The 20,929-nt window shown below is 41.9% G+C and overlaps 3 protein-coding genes across 4 annotated transcripts in view; 1 reads left to right on the forward strand and 2 right to left on the reverse strand.

Moving 5' to 3' along the window:
* slc6a5 (solute carrier family 6 member 5) overlaps positions 1–9,399 on the reverse strand; it is a 29,136-nt gene extending 19,737 nt beyond the window's left edge. The window contains exons 1-7 of the mRNA XM_074622861.1: positions 8,892–9,399; positions 7,378–7,863; positions 5,446–5,593; positions 4,733–4,864; positions 4,426–4,599; positions 2,066–2,216; positions 226–358 (exon numbers count right to left, since the gene is read on the reverse strand). Of these exons, the coding sequence (XP_074478962.1) occupies positions 226–358; positions 2,066–2,216; positions 4,426–4,599; positions 4,733–4,864; positions 5,446–5,593; positions 7,378–7,863; positions 8,892–8,894 (1,227 nt within the window). The 5' untranslated portion in view covers positions 8,895–9,399. The remainder of the gene's footprint in view (positions 1–225; positions 359–2,065; positions 2,217–4,425; positions 4,600–4,732; positions 4,865–5,445; positions 5,594–7,377; positions 7,864–8,891) is intronic.
* ubap1lb (ubiquitin associated protein 1-like b) overlaps positions 1–20,929 on the forward strand; it is a 424,774-nt gene that overhangs the window by 135,190 nt on the left and 268,655 nt on the right. The gene's annotated exons all lie outside the window — the stretch shown is intronic.
* Positions 14,134–20,929, reverse strand: part of prmt3 (protein arginine methyltransferase 3) — an 81,241-nt gene continuing 74,445 nt past the window's right edge. Inside the window, exon 16 of the mRNA XM_074623054.1 lies at positions 14,134–14,404. Coding sequence (XP_074479155.1) covers positions 14,295–14,404 — 110 coding nt within the window. The 3' untranslated portion in view covers positions 14,134–14,294. The remainder of the gene's footprint in view (positions 14,405–20,929) is intronic.

The raw sequence follows: 20,929 nt of genomic DNA on the forward strand, positions 1-20,929 counted from the left end.
CACTATCTGAGAGGTCGATCCAGAATGGACAGGGCTGTGAGAAGCCAAAGCTTGGTAACAGCAGGGCTGTTCAGTTTAAACACGAGTGGTGCACTTCTGATTATGTGCCACATTTCATCACTAGGGGGCTCTTTCATCTCTGAAGTAAGAGGAAGGCAGCCACAGTGTTTCTTCTACAGCTGACCAAAAGGTGCAAACAGCAGAGTTTTTGGTGTGTTGGGTCACCTTTCCTGATGATTTGATTCCTTTGGCTAAAGAGCAGTAGACAATGATCCAGGCCAGCATCAGACAGCCTGCCAGAGGCCAGCGGATGTCTCCTGGAAATTCGATTCCTTTAGAGATGTGCAAAACGTTGTACCTGCAGGTGGGATTCAAACAAGCACAACTCAGCCACAATGAACGAAAACATCATGCAAATTATTTATGTACAGTCCTACAACTCTGCCAGGGTGGTACAATTATTTAAACATGTTTCAAACACAAATCCACTTCTTCTTCTTCTTCTTCTTCTTCTTCTTCTTCTTGGTTTTGCAGAAGGTTGCCTTATTCTGTCTTCAAGAGACTGCTGAAACATTCATTGAACAGAACCAAAAGAAGTTGTATTTGTTCTGTATTTTGTCGAGTTGTAGTTGTAATGTGTGTGCTTTTCAACAGGGGCGAACCAGGTTGGGTGGCTTCTGGGGCTCCAGCCCCAAATATCTTCTCAAAAAGCCTTGAAACTTTCAGTTTTTTTTTAAATGTAACTTCAACTTTGTGTCATTTCCCCTTAGTCTCTCTGACTGGACCGGCAGATCTATGGAGCAAAAGTTCCATTACTGAAGAAATATTGCCATCTATGTCCACCCTAACATTGTCATGTGGGGTGGTTCTATGCTGCAACTACTACTACTACGACTACTACTACTATTACTACTACGACGACGACGACTACTACTACTACTACTACGCTTTTCCCTAAAGGAATCCAATATAATTGATCCAAGGTTTTTCTGTTGCTGAATGAGAGAGGCATCCGTTGATACGTTACACGGAAACACACCGTGTTAATAACAAGCCGACCAACTCACGGTACCGTCAACTGTGAGCTGTGAGCTGTGAGCTGTGATCTGTTTTTGAAGTAACGCGTTGGCGGAGGTCTGCGCTCTCCGAGCGCAGTTCTCGTTATGGCATGGAGTCAAATGTGGCAAATTTGTCAACTAATCTTCTTCGTCTGTGAATTCTACTCCAGCATAGTATAAGACAAATAGGTTTCAAGATTAGTAACGCTGTTTTTACGTCAAATTCCTACCCGACCTACTATGTATGTTATGCAACTTAAAAATAGCAACATCAGATTATTTTTCCCTCTTTTTAGGCGGCGGGAGTGAACATCAGTCATCCTCAACATCTGTTGTGTTATGGTTTCAGAACGATGAGGACAGTTTGAGAACAATTAGATAGAAAATAAGATGTAAGCGCTACCAGATGATTGTTTTCCCTTAGCAATAATGTTTTTTTCCTCAAATGATGTAGGCCTACAGGTTTTTAGACATTCTATTATCTCAAAAGACCTGAAAAATAGTTAATAAACAGTAGCTGCTGTTAATGGGGAAAAACTCTCCCTTGCGTCTGGCTCCGCTCCTGCTTTTTAATGGAAATTATCAGTAATACTTTTACCACAATATCAGATTTACAATAGCTTTAAGATAATAAGGTTCCTAGGAAAAGTTTTGCAGAACATTGTCAGGTGAAAACTCTAGTTTTGGTGATTTTTGTGTGTGTTGAATTCAAAGATTTACAGGTTCTCTTCTGGACTAAAAATGGCTCTGTGGAACCGTTTCAAAAGCAACTGGGCACATTTAAAACAATAAGTTAAAATCATTATTATCTTTTATCATTATGACCAAGCCTGGTCTTTGTGCCTGTAGACCTTTTGACCGTAAATCTGCATGAGATCTAATTTTATCTCTCCATGATTATGACAATTAGACCTGTAAACCAAACCGTGCAGGTCTCATTTTTGTGTCTATTCAATGTAAATTCTTCTTTAAAAGGCAGTTTTTCATCAGACAGACGTTCCACTCACTTGAAGTACTCCTCACTGGGGCTGACGTAGGTCTTGTTCCCGTCCACGGTCATGTTCAACAGCTTCGTCAGGTTCCCAACGGTGCTTGCGGACAGACAGAACGTGGAGTTCTTGATGGAGGTGATGTTTCTGTCCCGCAGGATGCACGTGTCTGTTCCAAATCAGAAACCAACACATGTCAACAGGGAGAGACACGGCAGAGTGCCGCTGTGGGACAGAGCTTTATACTGTCCACTCAGCTGTTCACACTGAAGGCAAAGAGGGAGCAGAACAGATGGATGTGATCTGGAGACAGCAGTGTGGATCCTCAGTGAGAACTTTGTTCTTTTTGATAAATAGCCAGATGTGAATAACAGAAATGATTATACTGAATCTGGGCCTCATTTCAGATACTCCAGGGAAGATAAGATAAGAAAAGCTGTTTTTCTTTTGACTGCACAATTTTTCATGCAGACAAAGTGTGAAGACAAAATAGCTTTTTTATATGACTTATATTCTTTTTTTCTTTTTTTTTTTAATCCTGCTTTTAATGCATTTTACTGATTGCACTGATTGAGTGCTGGTATCTAACAGTAAACGTACGTAATGTGAGTGTGTGTTGAAATGTCCAGGAGGAACGGGTGGTGCTTTTATTTTTGTTTTGTTATTTTATTATTTGTAATTCGATAGAGGTAATCCTGTGGTTGTAGACTTTGTGTATTAATCTAAATAAACATTTGATTGCAAAAAATATTTTTTTTAGCTTTTTTTTCTAATTTGAAGTAAAAAAAAAAACGGACTAAAACTCTTTGCATAACAGTTTTTACAAAGCAATGACTGAACCACTCAGCAGAGAAAGACAGAGTTTTCTGTAAATAAATGGGGTTGAAAAACAGCACAAACCGCTGAATCTACTGCTACAGCACCACAGAGTATAACCTCAAAAGATTAATTTCTATAAACGTCTTTTCGAAACTAAATTATGAGAATTAAAAGTAAGCATATTTATAATATGTTTGCAGGGTTATTGTATCAACCACCATTTGTATATATATTTTAATACTTCTCATTATACTACATTCCTGTTTACACCTCTATATATATTTTTAGTACTTCTCATTATTACATACTACATCCCTGTCTACACCTCCGTATATATATTTTAGTAATTCTCATTTTACTACATTCCTGTCTATTCCTCTGCATATATATTTGAGTACTTCTCATTATTACATACTACATTCCTGTTAACGCCTCTGTAGATATATTTTTAGTACTTCACATTGTTACATACTACATTCTGTTTACATTCAGTTTTCTCATCTAAATTACTGTCATCAACAAAATTTACATTTACATTACTATTTTATACTTCCTTATGTTTGTATTTATTTCAACTGCACTATTTTATGCCTCAGATTATCATTTTGCTTTTACATTTACTTGTGTAATTTCCCCCTTTTATATGAACATATTTTATGAGCATTGTTGAAGGAACCTGAGACCAAAGATTTTCATTGCCAATGACTGCTTTTCTAGAACTGTCATATGACAAATACAAATATAATATATACGTACGTATTATACGTATAATTGTGTCCACCCCATACATACACATATAAGCGTATTAATAACTACAAGTTGCAAATACTGTATTAATCATAGTCATTAACAGATTTTTCTTATTGCTAGTATTTCTCCTGTATGTGTTATTTCTCCTGTTATGTGTGTTATAGAGCCAGAGGCAGTGCAGCGTTGAGCGGCCTGTAGTAGTCTTAGCGGCCAGCAGGGGTCGCTGTCGGGCTCACCGCAGCACTGCAGCAGCTTCAGCCTGTACAGTAGATTTGTCAAGCAAGCAGTTTTTGTGCTGAATTCACAGAATCGCTGAAGGCAAATATTGCGCGAAATGAACGAAATTTCGATATTTATTCGACGCAGATCGACGTCAAAACACCTCCGGGCCCCTGCCAGCATATTATTATCACAGTGAAACCATGATTTCATCTATAATTGCATTAATACAAAAAAATCAGCCTGTGCAGCTTGAAAAGATAAAATATCTAGAATTAGCAGACAAAACAAGAATTAAAACTATATGAAAATGTTTGTTTCTAAGTTGAATGTGTCACATTGAGGCCCTCTATTACAAGTACATGAAGTGCTGTGGATTTGAAGTGATTTTGGGAGGTAAAACACTGCAGAGATCACAGGTCAGGATTCATTATACTGCAGGACACCTCAGCTGAGGGAGTCGTGACGCATTGCGCATTGTGGAGATAGAGGTGCTTTTAGTGTATGTGTGTGTGTGTGTGCAATGAGTGTGTGTGAGACAGTGTGTGTGTGTGTGTGTGTGTGTGTGTGTGAAGGTGTGTGTGTCTTACCTAACAGCAGCATGTCTTTGTCCTTACATTCCACCGTGTTCCACTCATTCCTACAGTTAGCCCATGGCAGTGAGCCCTTCAACGAAGCGAACAGGTAGTACAGTGTCCAGCACATTATAATATTATAGTATATGGCTATCAAGACAGATATTATCAACATGGCAATCCCGCAACCTAAAATAAATAAATGAGACGAAATATATAAATTACTCTTAAGAAAAAGTAGAGAGGTCGTGATGATAATAAATGAGGATTATTTTTGAATTATTATTTTTTTTTTGTGGGTTATTTAGTTGTGGCAGTTTACCTTGCAGAGCTGGGATGCATTTCCACACTGATACAGGCCCCTGGCTGGCAAACTGGCCCAGGGACACCTCCAGCAAAAAGATTGGGATGCCGGCGATGCCCAACATAGTCAGGTAAGGGATCAAAAAAGCTCCTGCAAGGAAATGAAACAGCAGGAGCGCACTTTAAGAGGCAGGAAAGCTGAAACTAACAACAAATAAAAATGGAAATCAAGCTTCGTCTCATCTGCTGATATTTAAACAACACACATACATTTATTAATCAATAAAAAAAACAACATAAATTATCTGTAAATCGCTTCGAGCATAGCTGAACAATTAATAATAATAATAATAATAATAATTAATGGACTGTTACTATTACTATCATATTAATATTGTTATCAACTGCGGCACTTTCCGCAGCTGTTTTAATGGTGTAAATACATTATTTTAGGGCATTCTTTTTCTCTTATTTTTATTTCTTTTTTTCCGTTTTTACATAAAAAAAACACTGAACTAAATCTCGCCTCTATAAGCTATTTTTTTGTATTTTTAGGGTAATATTTTCCGCCTGGTTAAAGGCCTAAAATTGGAAGAAATATCTATAAAGAAAAGCAATAAGAAATCATTCCAACTGTGACTTAAAATGAGGTAAAATTGGCATTTCCTGAACTGATTTTTCTGATTTTGTTTGTGTACCGGGATGTTAGAGACACTGACCCGGGACTCTTACCTCCACCATTCCGGAAGGCGAGATAAGGGAACCTCCACACGTTCCCCAGACCCACCGCATAGCCCACCATGGACAGGATGAAATCCATCTTATTGGTCCAGTTTCCTCTGGCCTTATTCTCATCTCCCCCTTCATCATCATCATCAGCCTGAGAGGAAAAAACATTAATTTATTCTACAAAAAATAAAAAAATAAAACCCCTATAGCCTTATCACACTGGACTCCAAGTTAACCAGTAGATAAATCATAATAAAAGAGCACGTGGGCCTGAAAGGCGGGATTTAATAAAGAAAAAATACAAAACGATAGTCTTCAACCACCAATAAAAATGCAAATCTTTTTTTAGAAAAGCACTACTAACATTCAGAAACCTGGACATATTTTCCAGCCTATCAGAGAATATGAATATTTCTGAGTGACATTTTTTTTCCATTTCCTCACTAAATATGTTAATTTCGTTCACAGTTACAGATGTTTGACAATCAGGAATCAGCAGCAGCTTTCCAATGACAAGCCTGTATATAAAACTCCTCTTCAACTGCACTTATAGGCCCATTACTGGCACCAAACCGCGGGAAAGCACCTCCTAAATCTCAAGATGCAAAGATTAAAAAAGAAAAACGTCTAATGGTCCACTAATAAAATATAATGAGAGAAAATACTGAGAAAAATGCATAATTACAACTGCACCGCAGGATAAAGACAACAGCATGAATATTCAGAGACATAAACAACACCATGCATGGGAATGTGTGTGTGTGCGTGTGTGTGTGTGTGTGTGTGTGGGGGGGGGTGGGGTGGTCTGCCCTCGCGGGAAACAATCCGCAGTCTCATGTAATACAGTGGTACAGTGGTGCTGTCTATCACCTGGGCTTTGTGGGCCAAACCAAGTGTGTCTGCTGCTGGAGCAGCACGGGAACACCGAAAACACCGCGAGAGTAGGCTTGAATCCTCTTTATCTCTAATCGTGTTACTGTTGGAACTGTGAGCAAAAATCAGGCACAACTAATCACCGCAAATCGGTTCGGAATATATCTAACAAAAAAAAAAAAAGAGAGAAATTGTCTCGTTTACGGGACTAGATCTTCCTCCCTGATGTGATCATTATCCATCACACTGATTCGTTCACACTCGTTTTGTTTCCGAATATTTAGCTGACATAAGCAGGTTTGAAAGTTTTCATGGACCATCAGATTGGTGCAGAGGGGACGCTGCGCACGGCAGGGACGCCAAATAGCTCAGGATCCACCCCAAAGTATACTGTTCTTCACATGCAACCAGATTTTACTCATGTTCAGTATACTGCACAATTTATAGCTAATTCAGCAGGAATGTGCAAATATCAATACAGCCTGAATTACAACAAAATAATTCTATCATGGAGGCCATCACTGTCTTCTCAGATTGTTAAGCAACAATTATTTTTAAAACATTCCGATAATGAACCATCGGTCTGTGGCCTCATAATGATTGCTCCTTTTTAGGATCCCATTGTTAAACCACAATCATCCACTAATTCAGCTCACAAGTTGTCGAGCTGCCATTGAGCAATTTAAAGCCCATTTTAAGGGACGCACATTAGAGCTCATCACAGGCTCTGGGTTCCCCTCTTTCACTCCATCACACACCAGCAGCCCTGATCCACCAGCTGATCCACCATGCATCTCTGATCCACCAGCAGCTCTGATCCACCAGCAGCCCTGATCCACCAGCAGCCCTGATCCACCAGCAGCCGTGATCCACCATGCAGCCCTGATCCACCATGCAGCCCTGATCCACCTGATCCACCATGCAGCCCTGATCCACCTGATCCACCATGCAGACCTGATCCACCATGCAGCAGGTGAATCCAGTCAGCAGCATCCTCCACCAGCTCACCGCAGCTGCTTCCAGCTCTCTGTTAAAGTTTCCGGTTGATTCCAGCTGACTTACCGCCGCCACGGTGCCGGGCTGAACAGACGTGTTCCCATCTGTCCCCAGTATGATGGTGGTCTGGCTCATAGCCGTCCAGTTGCCCGCGGTGTTGTTCTGCTCCGCGGTGGCCCGCAGCGGGTCTCCGTACTGGGCTGATGAGTCCTTCCTGAAGGCCGAGGAGTTGACGGTGCCGGTGGCCGCGGCTCCTGCTCCGGGGGCCGGCGGCGCGGCGCTTTTAAACGTCCCGTACGCTTTATTACTGTCCACATCTCCAGGATTAGTTTCCACATTGCAAAAAGTTTTGCCCTCGTTGGCCGGAGGCGGCTGAGGCGCCGGATGGTGATGGAGGTGAGGGGCCGAGTTGTCCGGTCTGGTGTTGTCCGGTTTGTTTGCTGTAAGTCCCGCAGCTCCGTCCGGCTGCTGCTGCTGCTGAGCCGGGATGTAGCCGGTGGGAGCGGCGGCACCGGCCGGCTGTTTGGCCATTTCTCTCTGGTCAGAGAAATCCTGGAACATGAGAGGGACAGAGGGACAGAGGGACAGATCAGAGGGACAGAGGACAGCAGAGCTGCAGAGACATCATGAAGCGGACAGAGAGCTGCTGCAGCTCATCATCTCTCTCTCTCTCTCTGCTCTGGGACTATTCTTTTATTCTCTGCTTTCTGCACCGTTTTCCTGCAGCATGTTGTGTGTCTGGCTGCTCTGTAGTTCAGCTCACAGTCTACCGGGTGTGTGTGTGTGTGTGTGTGTGTGTGTGTGTGTGTGTGTGTGTGTGTGAGGGGGGGTTCTCTGCTTTCTGCAAGATTCTTTAATTTTACGCCCCATTTCCTCCTCATGTCATTCAGACACACACATCCACTGGTTTTTATGGGCACTAGACAAGCTGCTGCTGCTGCTGCTGCTCGGTCTCTCGGTGACTCCGCTCTGTCCCCGGCAGGCATGCACGATCAACGGCGGTACAGCAGAGAGCGGACCCGGGACCCAGGACCCGGGGCGCCGGGAGAACAAATGACTCCCTGAACATTTAGCTTTGACTGGGGGGGAGACTAACCGGATCAGCCTCCAGTATCTAAAAAAAGGTGTGTATGTGTGTGTGTGTGTGTGTGTGTGTGAGGGTTGTATTTAAAAAAATAAATAAAAATCTGTTGATTGATTAATGCTTAGTTGTGTTAAAGAGAAATAAATGCACCTGGTTGTAATAGCTTCTCTTTAAATAGAAAACAAGTAAATAAAAAAAATAAATAGGAAAAGTGGACTAAAATAAAATGTAAACCTTTAAAAAGCCACATTACATTCGTTTACAAGATGAATCCCAGTCTGTTTGGTGACAGGATGAAGTGGAAAAAAGTTTTGAACGTGGAGCCGCAGCTGCATGTCTGTCAGCACCACGGACAGCGCGAGAACCGCAACGTGCCAAACTGCTTTAAAAAGAAAAAAAAGTGTCAAATTAAAATTAAAACAGCTGAAAATAAAAGTTCTTTAAACAGATGAAAGTGCAGGTGGAAAAGTGTAGAAAAGTCTTTTGGGACACTTACCATGTTTTTTGCAGAGGTCTGCTGGCAGGCTGGAACAGCTGTAAAAAGAGACGAGGAGAGGATGGAAGCGGACTGAAGCGGACTGCTTGTATCCGCGCTAAAGCACCAAGTGCACAGCTCTTCTCTGTGGCTCGGCGGGAAAAGAGCGGAGTTTGCGTCAGTGCGCAGCAAGGTGCCCTTCGAGTGACATTTTCTTGATAATAGGAGTTTGATAAATCATTGGCCTTGGATTCGGATTTTTAAAGGGACAACCGGAGCCAAGAAGACGGGGGTGCGCGTGCGTGCGTGAATTTGGTGTGCGTATTGTGGTTACGCACGGCACGTGTGAGCGCTGGAGGGACTCTTTCCAAAGCTCATTAATACACTTGTCTCCAGGGATGTGTGGGATGCTTACACACGTACACGGACGCATCATCCCACACGAGCACAAGCAGCAGCTCGTGTGGGATAAAGATTTCCAGGTTTAGTCTTTTTACTGGAGAAAGATCTAATGCAGCAGCAGAGAGTCTAAATACTGTTCTCACTGTGCTGCTGAGTCGGGTTTCTCTGCTACAGTTACTATTACAGTAGCCACTCAGGGGACAGAGGCGTTTTCAGTGCACAAGATGATTTGTTTCATAGAAAACTACTCGGTTCTTTTATGTCATCAACATTTAGGCCTGAACAAATGCAGAAACTATGAAATCAAAAGAGCGCGTTAGTTGGAGACGTGTTTATTTAAGTTGTAATATATCAAAAACAGCTGGAATTCTTTATAGATATATCATTATGCATACATAACACACCATATATATAAATACATATATTTAAGTTGAAGTACAATTGACGGTTTAAGACTATGTGCTATAAATGGTCTGAACTATAAATAGTTTGTTTCCACTTGGCGGGTTTTACGCACGGCGCGCTCCCGGCTCTATACGTTCCTTCGTGCGTCACCGATAGGAGCATTGATCAAGTTAAAAAAAAAAGAAAAAAAAGTGGGCGAGGTCTTTATGAAGCTACTCATTTGTTAAAGTCTTACACAAGAAACGAGGCCTCTTTTTTTCTTAAAGCACGTGTGTGAGGAGGAACCGGAGCGGTTGGCTGGAGGCCGGAGGACTGGAGCGGTGACAGAGGAGAGAATGTGCCATGGAGATTCTAGAACACCAGAACACTGCATTGCGCATCCCTTCCTCACAGGCTCCCTGTGAACGGATAATGCACATGGAAGTCCTGCGTGTGGGGATTTATCCAACAACTAAAAAACACACAAGCGACCTAGTTTGTCTCATCAACTAATTAAGAATAACTTTATAAAACGTTCATTATAAACAGTTTAGGCCTCAATACAGAAACCATCACACAGTGAGAGGTGGTGGAGCTGCAGGACAAAACACACACACACACACACACACACACACACATACACACACGCACACAGGCCACCACACAGGAGGGAAATTGATTTGGTCGCCTATAAAATGTTTAATTCTTGACACTTTGCTGCAACTGAAATATTTGTGCTTAATAAAGCGAAACAGCTCCGGGCGCCTCCTCTCCTCTGATTGGCTGAGCCAGACCTGACAGTCCAATTATAAACGTGTTAACGACCAGAACCAGATAGTTGCTTAGCAACCACGTTGTTTAGCTAGCTATTATTACAGGCAATAAAGACAGGCCTATAATAATAATAATAATAATAATAATAATAATAATAGCCTTATGATAATAATAATAATAATTACAACAACAATAATAGCCTACTACTACTACTACTACTAATAATAATAATAATAATTGGCTAATAATAAATACCCATTGCCTGGTGGAATGTCTACATTTTCATAATATATATATATATATGTATATATATATATACATATATATATATATAACCACTACTTAGTTGATGTTTTCATATTCATTCACTAAATAATTAGGCTACTTTTACGCCGCTGATCTGTGTTCATCCATAAGCTATTTTTCTAGTCTCGACCGTTCCCCAGTCTGAAATATGTTATTTTATTTTTAATACGTTTTTTTTTATTTTATAATTTTTTCTCCACAACTATTTGGCAGTCCCAGAAATGATCTCGCAACCCCCGTTGGGGGGTCCCGATCCCCAGGTTGAGAACCGCTGAACTACAGTAGCCTACATGGCAGGAGAAATACCTCACATTAAAGACGAACAATACAGCCTTTCATTCTAAAAATATATATATAAAATATATTCTAAAAAATACATATATTTATCTTTAATAAACTAATATAAAATTTAACAAAATTAAAATAAAAAATAAAAAGTCTAAATCCTCATTTGCATTGTTCTGAGTTGTTTACTGGACGTCCTGTTGTTAACCTGCGCTGCTTTCACGACAGCTGCTGAGGTTTGAGGCAGGCTGTCCCTGCTGGGATCACCGTGGTTACACCCACCGCACCGGGGGGACCGGTACCTGGGGGACCGGCAGCCTGCAGAGTCCCGCCAGCCAGCTCGGGCCCGGTGCTCGCGCTCCGTGCACGCTGCCTCCCTCCGCTTGTAAATCTCCGTCCTCTCCAGATAAGAGGAGCAGCGGCTGTATTAGCCGCCACCTTCACTTTAATTACATTGTCAACAGAGAATAATTGTAATTGATTTCTGCTCGTCTTCCAGAGTCCGCTGAGCACGCGGCCTGCCAGGAATGCGCGCGCGCGCACACACACACACACACACACACACACACACACGCACACGCACACACACACACACAGGCCAACACATCCAGTTACATGAGGATTTTAAATGTTTACAGAAATAGCGGTTTGCAGAGCTTTACGCACACGTGCAGCAAAAATAAAGAGCACGTGTATCTGCAGGAACCCTCAGACAGATGTTGGACAGATGTTCTCTATAGCGGGAAATGTCCAACTACAGTTGAATAAAATGTTGTTAAAGAGGTTCTACTGGTTTCTTCATCATTCATCATTTCATTTTCATTCATTAGTTTTTTTTTGCATTTCGAGACTGTAGAAGTCCTGATGGAGGAGCTGAACTAACCGGCACGCGGAGGAGGGTTTCTCTGCGTCGCCTCCTCGTGCTCGTTAATTACAACGAGCTCGTGTAATTAATTGATCACTCCCACCGCTGTCGCCTGAGTGATAAGAAGCCGCATCCATCTGAAGCGCCTGGGAAGCAGTGATTCAGCGGAGGAGGTCATCCAGGGGACCCACGGCTCCCATCATCATCACCACCATCACCATCATCATCAGCATCATCATCACCACCACCATCATCATCACTACCATCATCATCATCACTACCATCATCATCATTCCTGGCTGTCGGCGACACTTTACAATTTAAGTTGGGGCGATTTGTGCAACTGTCTCAGACAGAAACACTCTTGTATTTGTACTAATAATGACTGGTATTGACTGTTATTGACCGGGGCCTGTTCCTTTCATGCAGATGTTTCGTTTTAAACAAGAATATGAAACAGATGTGTCTAAGATCGTTGCTTTTTATCAATTCAGGTGACTTTTTCAAAAGGATGTTCAGAGAGTAGGCCAACATGTTCCATCCCAAAGAAATTCCCTAAATAAATGTTACTCATCTAAAAACAAAGTAAAAATATGTGATAATAATAATAATATATATATTTTTTAAAGTATCTGTTTTGGGGAAACTAGAAGCAAAGTTAAACAAAGCATTGCAAATATTCTGCCTTTTTACATGATAATAAACAATACATTTCCTTATGAATAAGCCTTGAGGCACTATTAAATATATGGCATTTTAAAGCACTTTTAAGAGCTTCAAGCACCACAAAATCAACAGTCTCAATTAGGGCGGTCAATCATTTAAATATTTAATTGCAATTAATCGCAAATTAATCGCACTGTTTTTATACGTTCAAAATGTACCTTGAAGGGAGATTTGTCAAGCATTTAATACTCTTATCAACATGGGAGTGGACAAATATGCTGCTTTATGCAAATGTATGTATATATTTATTATTGGAAATCAATTACCAACACAAAACAATGACAACTTTTGTCCAGAAACCCTCACAGGTACTGCATTTAGCATAAAAAATATGCTCAAATCATAACATGGCAAACTGCAGCCCAACAGGCAACAACAGCTGTCAGTGTGTCAGTGTGCTGACTTGACTATGACTTGCCCCAAACTGCATGTGATTATCATAAAGTGAGCATGTCTGTAAAGGGGAGACTCGTGGGTACCCATAGAACCCATTTTCATTCACATATCTTGAGGTCAGAGGTCAAGGGACCCCTTTGAAAATGGCCATGAAAGTTTTTCCTCGCAAAAAAGAAGCGTAAGTTTGGAGCGTTATTTAACCTCCTACGCGTCAAGCTATCATGACATGGTTGGAACCGATGGATTCCGTATGCCTACTAGCCTCTGTAGCTGTAAAACTGAGGCAACTACAACCTGAAAATTGCTAGTCGCGTTAAAGAAATCAGTAGCATTCCAACGACTTTGTGTTAACGCGTTATTATGGCATTAACTTTGACAGCCTGCAAGTTTCAACATTTCCTTTCCCTGCTCATGTGAGCATACGCCCCTATTTAATGTCAGACCAGACTGTATTAACATAATGAGAGGACACAGAAGCAGTAGAAATACATCAGAAGAGGTGACTGTCAAATCACCTATAAGACGGTCTGCTCCTCCTCACAGACCACTACACTTTCCCAGAGTCCTGTATTCATCATCTCAGGCAGAGAAGGAAGGAAAAAATCTTTAATTGTAACCAGAGCTGCTCAATGAAGTATGTAAAGAGGCTTCAGTCAGCCTTTTTTAAAGCTTCAAATTCATTTTACATTGTCCCAGTAAATTCAGGGAAGATGGATGATGTCCCCTTTAAATCTCATGCAGCTCAAAGTAGGACAATAAGGGGGAGGGTATGGAGGGGAATTAAGAGAAATACTTGGCAAAATCTCTTTAACAGAGAACCAGCAGCCAGTTCCTTGGAGTGTTTTTTTATTTTGTTGGATATTTTGATCAGACAGAGACAGGTGTGTGACGGTGCCTGATGAGTGGTCTGAACCACTGAGTAAGTGTATGTAGTTTGGGTTATTTGCAGGTCTAAAGAGATTTAAGGTTAAAATTCATCTTTATGACTGCATGTCAATGTGCTGCTGGGACCTGCTTCACTTTGAAATAAAGTAATTTTCATGCCCTTGAAACAAGAATTTACATGTAACCCAGACATCTCAAAACCTGTTCCCATATGCTTAACAAAACACGCAAAGAGAAAAGTCATATGTTATGTTTTTTTTTTATTACAAGGCACATAAACAATCCTAACATTATCAAAATCAAATGTTTAATTCTATCCTGCTCCCACATGTGAATACATGAATGGTCGATTTAAATGTGGGCTATATCTGCTGGATGTTGCACCGCTGCGATGGCTGACTTTATTGGAGGCTGTAAGTCTGCTTCCTGTCTCCGAGGTCAAAGGTGACCAACAGCGAGCGAGGGTCCTTCTTGTTTTTACGCACGGTGATCTTTCCCTTGAGCTCCTCCCCTGAAGAAGAGAGAGAAACACTGATATCAGTACACGGTTAGTTTAATGTTGAAGAGAGGAAACCTTTCCGCTGGAGAGTCCCCTCCTCCTCCTCCTCCTCCTCTTTGTTTGAAGGTGTGAGGATGAAAAATGGAAAGCAGCTGCTGCGGGGTTGAGTTGGAGTTTTGGCACACGGTCAGCCGTCCCTGCCGTGTGTCTAAATGTTCGCTGAATTAGAAGCAGGATTTCGGTTTGGCTCGAAAGAAACTTCAGACAAGAACTTGTTAAAGTCAAAGGTTATTTAAAGTTCATTCTCACACCAACGTTTCTCAAGACACTTGACAATAAAACATTCACCGTATGTTCAAATAGAAATACTACGGAGCCCCCCTAGGAGAACATTTGTATTAAGTCTTTCTCCCAAGTTAGTAACTGGAGGGAATGAGTTACTTCATAGAGCTCTTCTTCTTCCAATCATTCCTGACAGTCCACGCATTGCTGATGTACAGAGCCCCCCTAGATGATGTACCTCGGTAAAGTTGGAAAGATATTGACAGATTCAAACTTCCCGGATCAATAACTCATAACTGAAACGTTGTTAAAACACAAACGAGGGCTCTTTCTAACCGTAGTGAGGTAGACAACGAGCTACAACCTCATTTTAATCACAACGAGCTGTCCTCCAAGCTGGACACATAACGTTGGTCTGTGAGACGGGTTGTCAGGGACAATCTACAAAGTGCAATTCAGTCTATTTTCAGCTGCGGATGAATACATATTTGGTGCTCTAGTGAATATTTGTGGCAGCAGGATGGGGTACGTGAGATTGCAACACGTTCTCATCCCAACTCGTCACATACTGACGCTTTGTCAGACCCCTCAGTGTCACTTTTCTCTTGGCATGCAAACACCTGCTTGATGTTGCGAATTAAACAAAAACACTTGCTTAGGTTTTGGCAACAAAACCACTTTGTTAGGTTTAGGAAAAAAACAAACATGGTTGGGCTTCAAATGACTACGTTTTTACAGTGAAAATGTGACTTGACGTTGTGAACATGGGACACGAATGAGCTGTTTGTAAAATTAAAGTGAAACATGACTCGCGGGACACGAACAGCGGTCTCCTGGATGAAAGCCCTGTGTTTGTTGGACCCATCCATCTCCCGTCCCAGTGTGTCTCTTTCGCTCTTTAAACTATGTCACCACAGCACTTTCCCTGAGCGTTTACTATAGCCGCGGATGGGTTTAAATTGTAGTTAATGGAAAGGCTGGTGTGTCGCATACCGGCGCTAAAGGGTGCCTTGTGCGGCGGTATCAAACGCTGATTGCCGTGACAAAGCGTTGGTATTTGATGCCCTGGGAATGAAAACGGGCTGGGGACTGAGTCAAAATAAACTAGTGTTTGTTCATGTGAATGAAGGAACATGTCACTCAGTGCAACAGTGTGGCTCACTGACGTGGCTATAATTATAAATTCAATAAAATTAAGTTTTTTTCCCCCTCTTCTTAACCAGTAACCAGTTCCATTTGTTTTGGGATAGCACATTATGTTATGCATAAAGTTACTCATGTTTGCTCCCGTGCCCTATTTTTCCTCAACAGGTTGTTTGAGAACAAGTGGCTGGATTTACTTTTTGTTGACCTGAGAGAAAGTTCCAAGTAAATAAAACTGTTTTTCATTTGATTTCCACCTGATAACCCTCCTCGGTATATCACGACCATAACGTCTACTACGCCTTTATATCGGGCTCTTAAAGTTAAAACCATCAAAAGGCAGACAACATCGATCAGTGTGTTCGTAATAAAAGAAAATGAATAACTGCTCATAAACGCCCTGCGGCGGTGCAGAGCTGCTGAGCTCAGGCCTCTGCAGTACGAGGCAGACACACGCTGGCGCTTATAGAAATGATGATGTGTGTGTAAAGGCAATGTGGTTTAATGTATGTTAATAAGCAAGACTGTGTGCGCGAGTGTATGTGCAGACGCGCCGAAAATCTCCAGATGGCGGCGAGGAGGAAAGTGCATTTACAGTAGGATGCACGAGCGACCGGGAGGCCGGGGGAAGACGCTGATGATTATGACGCGTAATCACTCTGATTAACTTCACGTTTGACTGCTGGAGGTAAATGAATGTTTATCCACACGGCAAACAAGCATCCTCTCACCCCCCCGCCCTCCTCTACGCTCTTCATCGCTGGAGGTTAGAGGAGGACGAGGAGAGAGGAGGACGAGGAGAGAGAAAGTGATGACTGTGGTGCTTTTTTTTCCTCCGTTCGAGGCGTTCGCCATCACTGCTGTCACGTCTCACTCGTTACCATGCCAACGCCGCTGTCGCCGAGTCTTTGCTGCTGGCGCCGCTCTCTGGGTCTGTCAGTCCACTGCAGAGAGGACAGACGGACGCCGCGTTCACGTCGTGGGTGCTTTAGCAGAAAGCAGGATGTGACAAATGAACAAGAGCTAAACTCAACTCTACAGGAACATCAGTACATCTGGGTTTTAAAGATAATGTTACAAAGTGCTGTACAGCATTTAAAGCAAACAAGTAACCTACCCACAAACATGCAAACAACAACAAACACTCTCCGATCCTACCGGGATCTCAAGAAATGGCAGAAAATATTAAGGAGGACGGGGATACCAGCTTGTTCCAAAGCTTCAGGATGACCCCCTTTAGTCCTCTATCTGGACAGTGGAGCTGTTAAGAGCAGGGCTTCTCAAACTTTATGGACCAAGGACCCCCCTCATAATCGTAACACTGATTAAGCGTAACGCTTACAACTATTTGTACTCTTAGATGCCATTGGAGCTATTTGTATTGTGAAACTTTTCAACCTAAATACTTAACTTTCTACTTACTTAGAGATCAAAATAAATAAATCTTGATTCAAATCATGTTAATATCACTTACAGTATATACTACAACAGCATTCATACCTTTTATATAATTGATCTTAAAAGCTTTCAGAAGATGAACAGTAGCAAGACTGGCCAAAAAAAGCTAGTTGTCTTAAAGATAAGATAAGATATTCCTTTATTAGTCCCACAGGGGGACATTTGCAGTGTACAGCAGGGCCAGTGTGTAGTATTTCAGGGGATCTATTATCAGAAATGGAATATAATATTCATAACTATGTTTTCTTTAGTGTATAATCACCTGAAACTAAGAATCGTTGTGTTTTCGTTAGCTTAGAATGAGTCCTTCATTTCTACATAGGGAGCGGGTCCTCTTCACGGAGTCCGTCATGTTGCACCACCATGTTTCTACAGTAGCCTAGAACGAACAAACCAAACACTGACTCTCGAGAGAGACTTTTGCGTATTTATGCTACCTGAAGGCCACCGTAGTTCATGCTTGTGGAACTGCTGTAACGTGAGCCGCAGAGTGTAAAACCGTGGTACCACCAGCCGCCGTCTAACGTGTTATTATGTTAAAGGTCCCATATCGTGCTCATTTTCAGGTTGATACTTGTATTTTGTGTTTCTACTAGAACATGTTACATGCTGTAATGTTAAAAAAACAACTTTATTTTCCTCAAACTGTCTGCCTGAATATACCTGTATTGACCCTCGACTGAAACGCTCCGTTTTAGTGCATTTCAATGGAATTACGTTGTTATGCAACAGTTTGGGTCCATGTTTACTTCCTGTGAGCCGATGTTATTTACGTACACTGCAACAGGAAATAAACTGGGACACATTTTGAATATTTACGTTTAAAACCACGTAATGGTCTAAATATTGTATATTTGTGACATCACAAATGGACAGAAATCCAGACGGCTTGTTTCAAACACACAATTTCCGAATATGGGCTGTGTGTATTTCTCCGTATATTGAGCGTTTTGATAGTTTAACAGTATTTATATAGCACTTAAACCTGCTTTATAATATAAAAGACATGAAATCTCACTTTTTACAATATGGGACCTTTAAGTCCTCATCAAACAGAACGGTCAGATTTCTGGCTTTTCTTGTATAACTATCCAAACACTGCCTGGACCAGCAGCTTACTACTTTACCCAACAGATACTAATGTTGCAAGGCTGGTAAAAGATGTAGCCAGTAAGAAGAATGTAAAAGACGCTGTCTGTCCTCCATTCCATCATCAACTTAATGAACCGGGTCAGCGGTTGCCGCTATTGATGCGAGACGACCCCACTGCAACAGAAAAGGTCACTGACACATGCCTGCTTTGTGTTTCCTGTGTGGCTAAACACCGGTGATCTCTGGATAAAAGCTGATGTCAAAGATACCCCAAAAAAACAAACTATCTTTGCTTTTATTTATTTGATAGGAAATGACACAATGAGCCTTAATTTCACACTAGCTATAATGTGGTGACAGCGACAGAGCCCCTGGTGCTCATGGGAGGCAGCGGACGGCTGAAGTCAAACTCAAGTTGGCAAAAGGCTGATAAAGGTTAAAGGAATAATTGCCTGACCTTTTGAAAAAAAAAGAGGTGTGGGACCAAAGACCCTCAAAACTTTGCAGAAAAACTGTCCGACTAATCCCTCATGCAAGCGTTGAAACATACAAACAGAACCACCGACCGAATGTCTGTTCGGTTGCGGTGCGACAACAGCAGCTCTGCTGTAATCATTCAGACTGAACTCCCCACGGAAGAGGCTTCAGTAAACTGGCCACTCAGATGCTGGGAGAAAGAGTTAACCATGTGTGGAAATGAGTCGGGGAATGGAGCCGGGTTTTCACCACCATGTCGTACATCAACATGCCAGTGTCATTAAGCACAAACGGGGCCCAGAGAAACGGCCCAACGCAGCCTTTCTCCATGAAATTACACTGGAAATACACGACTCGCGTTAGTGATTCATTTAAACTGTTGTCATCTACATTTTAACCATTTAACTCACACTCCTACAGCGTCCGCAGTGATACACGGTGAGGGCAAGAGGAGACTGAACTGAAGTACTTCGATACTAAGGCTCTCCTTTTAAAGATTTTACTGATATCCATAGAAAAATACCATGATGCTCTTCAACGGAGCGGATTGGTTCAAATCATAGACTGTATATAAAGATGGACGACATGACGGCTCCCCAAAAGTGAAGCCAAAACATCTAGATTGCCCCCCTGGTGGCTGGCTGCAGTATAGGTCATAAAGCCCGCCCCCTCCATGTTAGCGGATGGGCCAAACTAAAAGTACACCTCAAATAAATTTGTCCCAAAGATGGTTTCTGTGAAAATCTGGAGATGGCAGCTCCCGTATCCGGGATATTTTGGCTTCACTTCTGTACAGTGGGAGGAAGTGGGGACACGTCGTCCATCTTTATATACGGTCTATGGTTTAAACTGAGTTTTGCCCATTGACTGTATATAAGAAGTGGACGTGGTCACCCATTGGTTTGTGGACTATGGTTTTGAAGCCTCGAGTTCGGCATTTTTTTGGCCGTCGCCATCTTGTTTTTTTGCAACCAGAAGTTACACGAGAGGGTGGAGCTAAGCACAACCAAATTTGTTTTAATTTTTTAGATGACCGAGATATAACAATTAACCTCGATGAACTGAAAACACGCTGTGAAAAGGGTTACATTTCTAAGACAAAAACACGGACAACTCCCAGACCGGACAACTCTGTGGTAGGGACCTGTCAATCACAAGGTAGCCCCGCCCTAAAGCATGCCATGCTTTATGGTCTATTTGACTCTAAATGGGACCATAATTTACTAAATGAACATCATGCTGATTTGAAGAAGATTTGAAACTAGCGATAGAGACCATAATTTCATGTTTACAATGTTTACGGAGGTAATAAATCAAGTGAGAAGTAGACTCATTTTCTCATAGACTCACAGACTTCTTTTTGCAACCAGAGGAGTCGCCCCCTGCTGGCCATTAGAAAGAATGCAAGTTTAAAGCACTTCTGCATTGACTTCACTTTTCAGAACCTGAACTTCATGTCCTATGAAAGGGGAAATTAATTAGTTAATTTCATGTGAAGCTAATTTACTATGGGTTAGCACTGGAGCTGACAAAGTGAAGGCGATAATAACGCGTTAACGCAAAATCGTGCAATTAATTTGCGATTAATCGTGATTAATCATGGACAATCATGCGATTAATCGCAATTAAATATTTTAATCAGCCCTAGTTAGCACTACTCGGCCTCCCTCTAAGTCCAGCGGTAAGAGTGTAAGACACAGAGCTACATTAGTTTGATGGTGCATTTAATAAATCCTTCCGTTGTCTCTCTGAGTGTAAGGAGAGATTTTTGCTGTCAATTAGCAATATGAAAGAGCTGATAATGTTGACTTCAGACACAAAGTTCAACCACAGTGCTCTTGGGGGATCTGTCATGGAAACACCAGAAGCATTTGGGTGAGACACAGGGATGCACTGACTTCAGCACCCCTCCCTGACACTGCAGTGATGCATCTCTCTGACATCCTCCCTCTTGCTCCAGTCTACCTTCATCTAATGCGTTTTCACTTCTCAGGCCTTTTCCTGTTCAGTGCAGAGCTAAGGAGCAGAGCTGATGGGCGGTATATATCCCACGCACCAGTGTGCAGACACAAAACCAGCGTGCTG

This window comes from Sebastes fasciatus, chromosome 2 (assembly GCF_043250625.1).
Source record: "Sebastes fasciatus isolate fSebFas1 chromosome 2, fSebFas1.pri, whole genome shotgun sequence".
NCBI lineage: Eukaryota > Metazoa > Chordata > Actinopteri > Perciformes > Sebastidae > Sebastes > Sebastes fasciatus.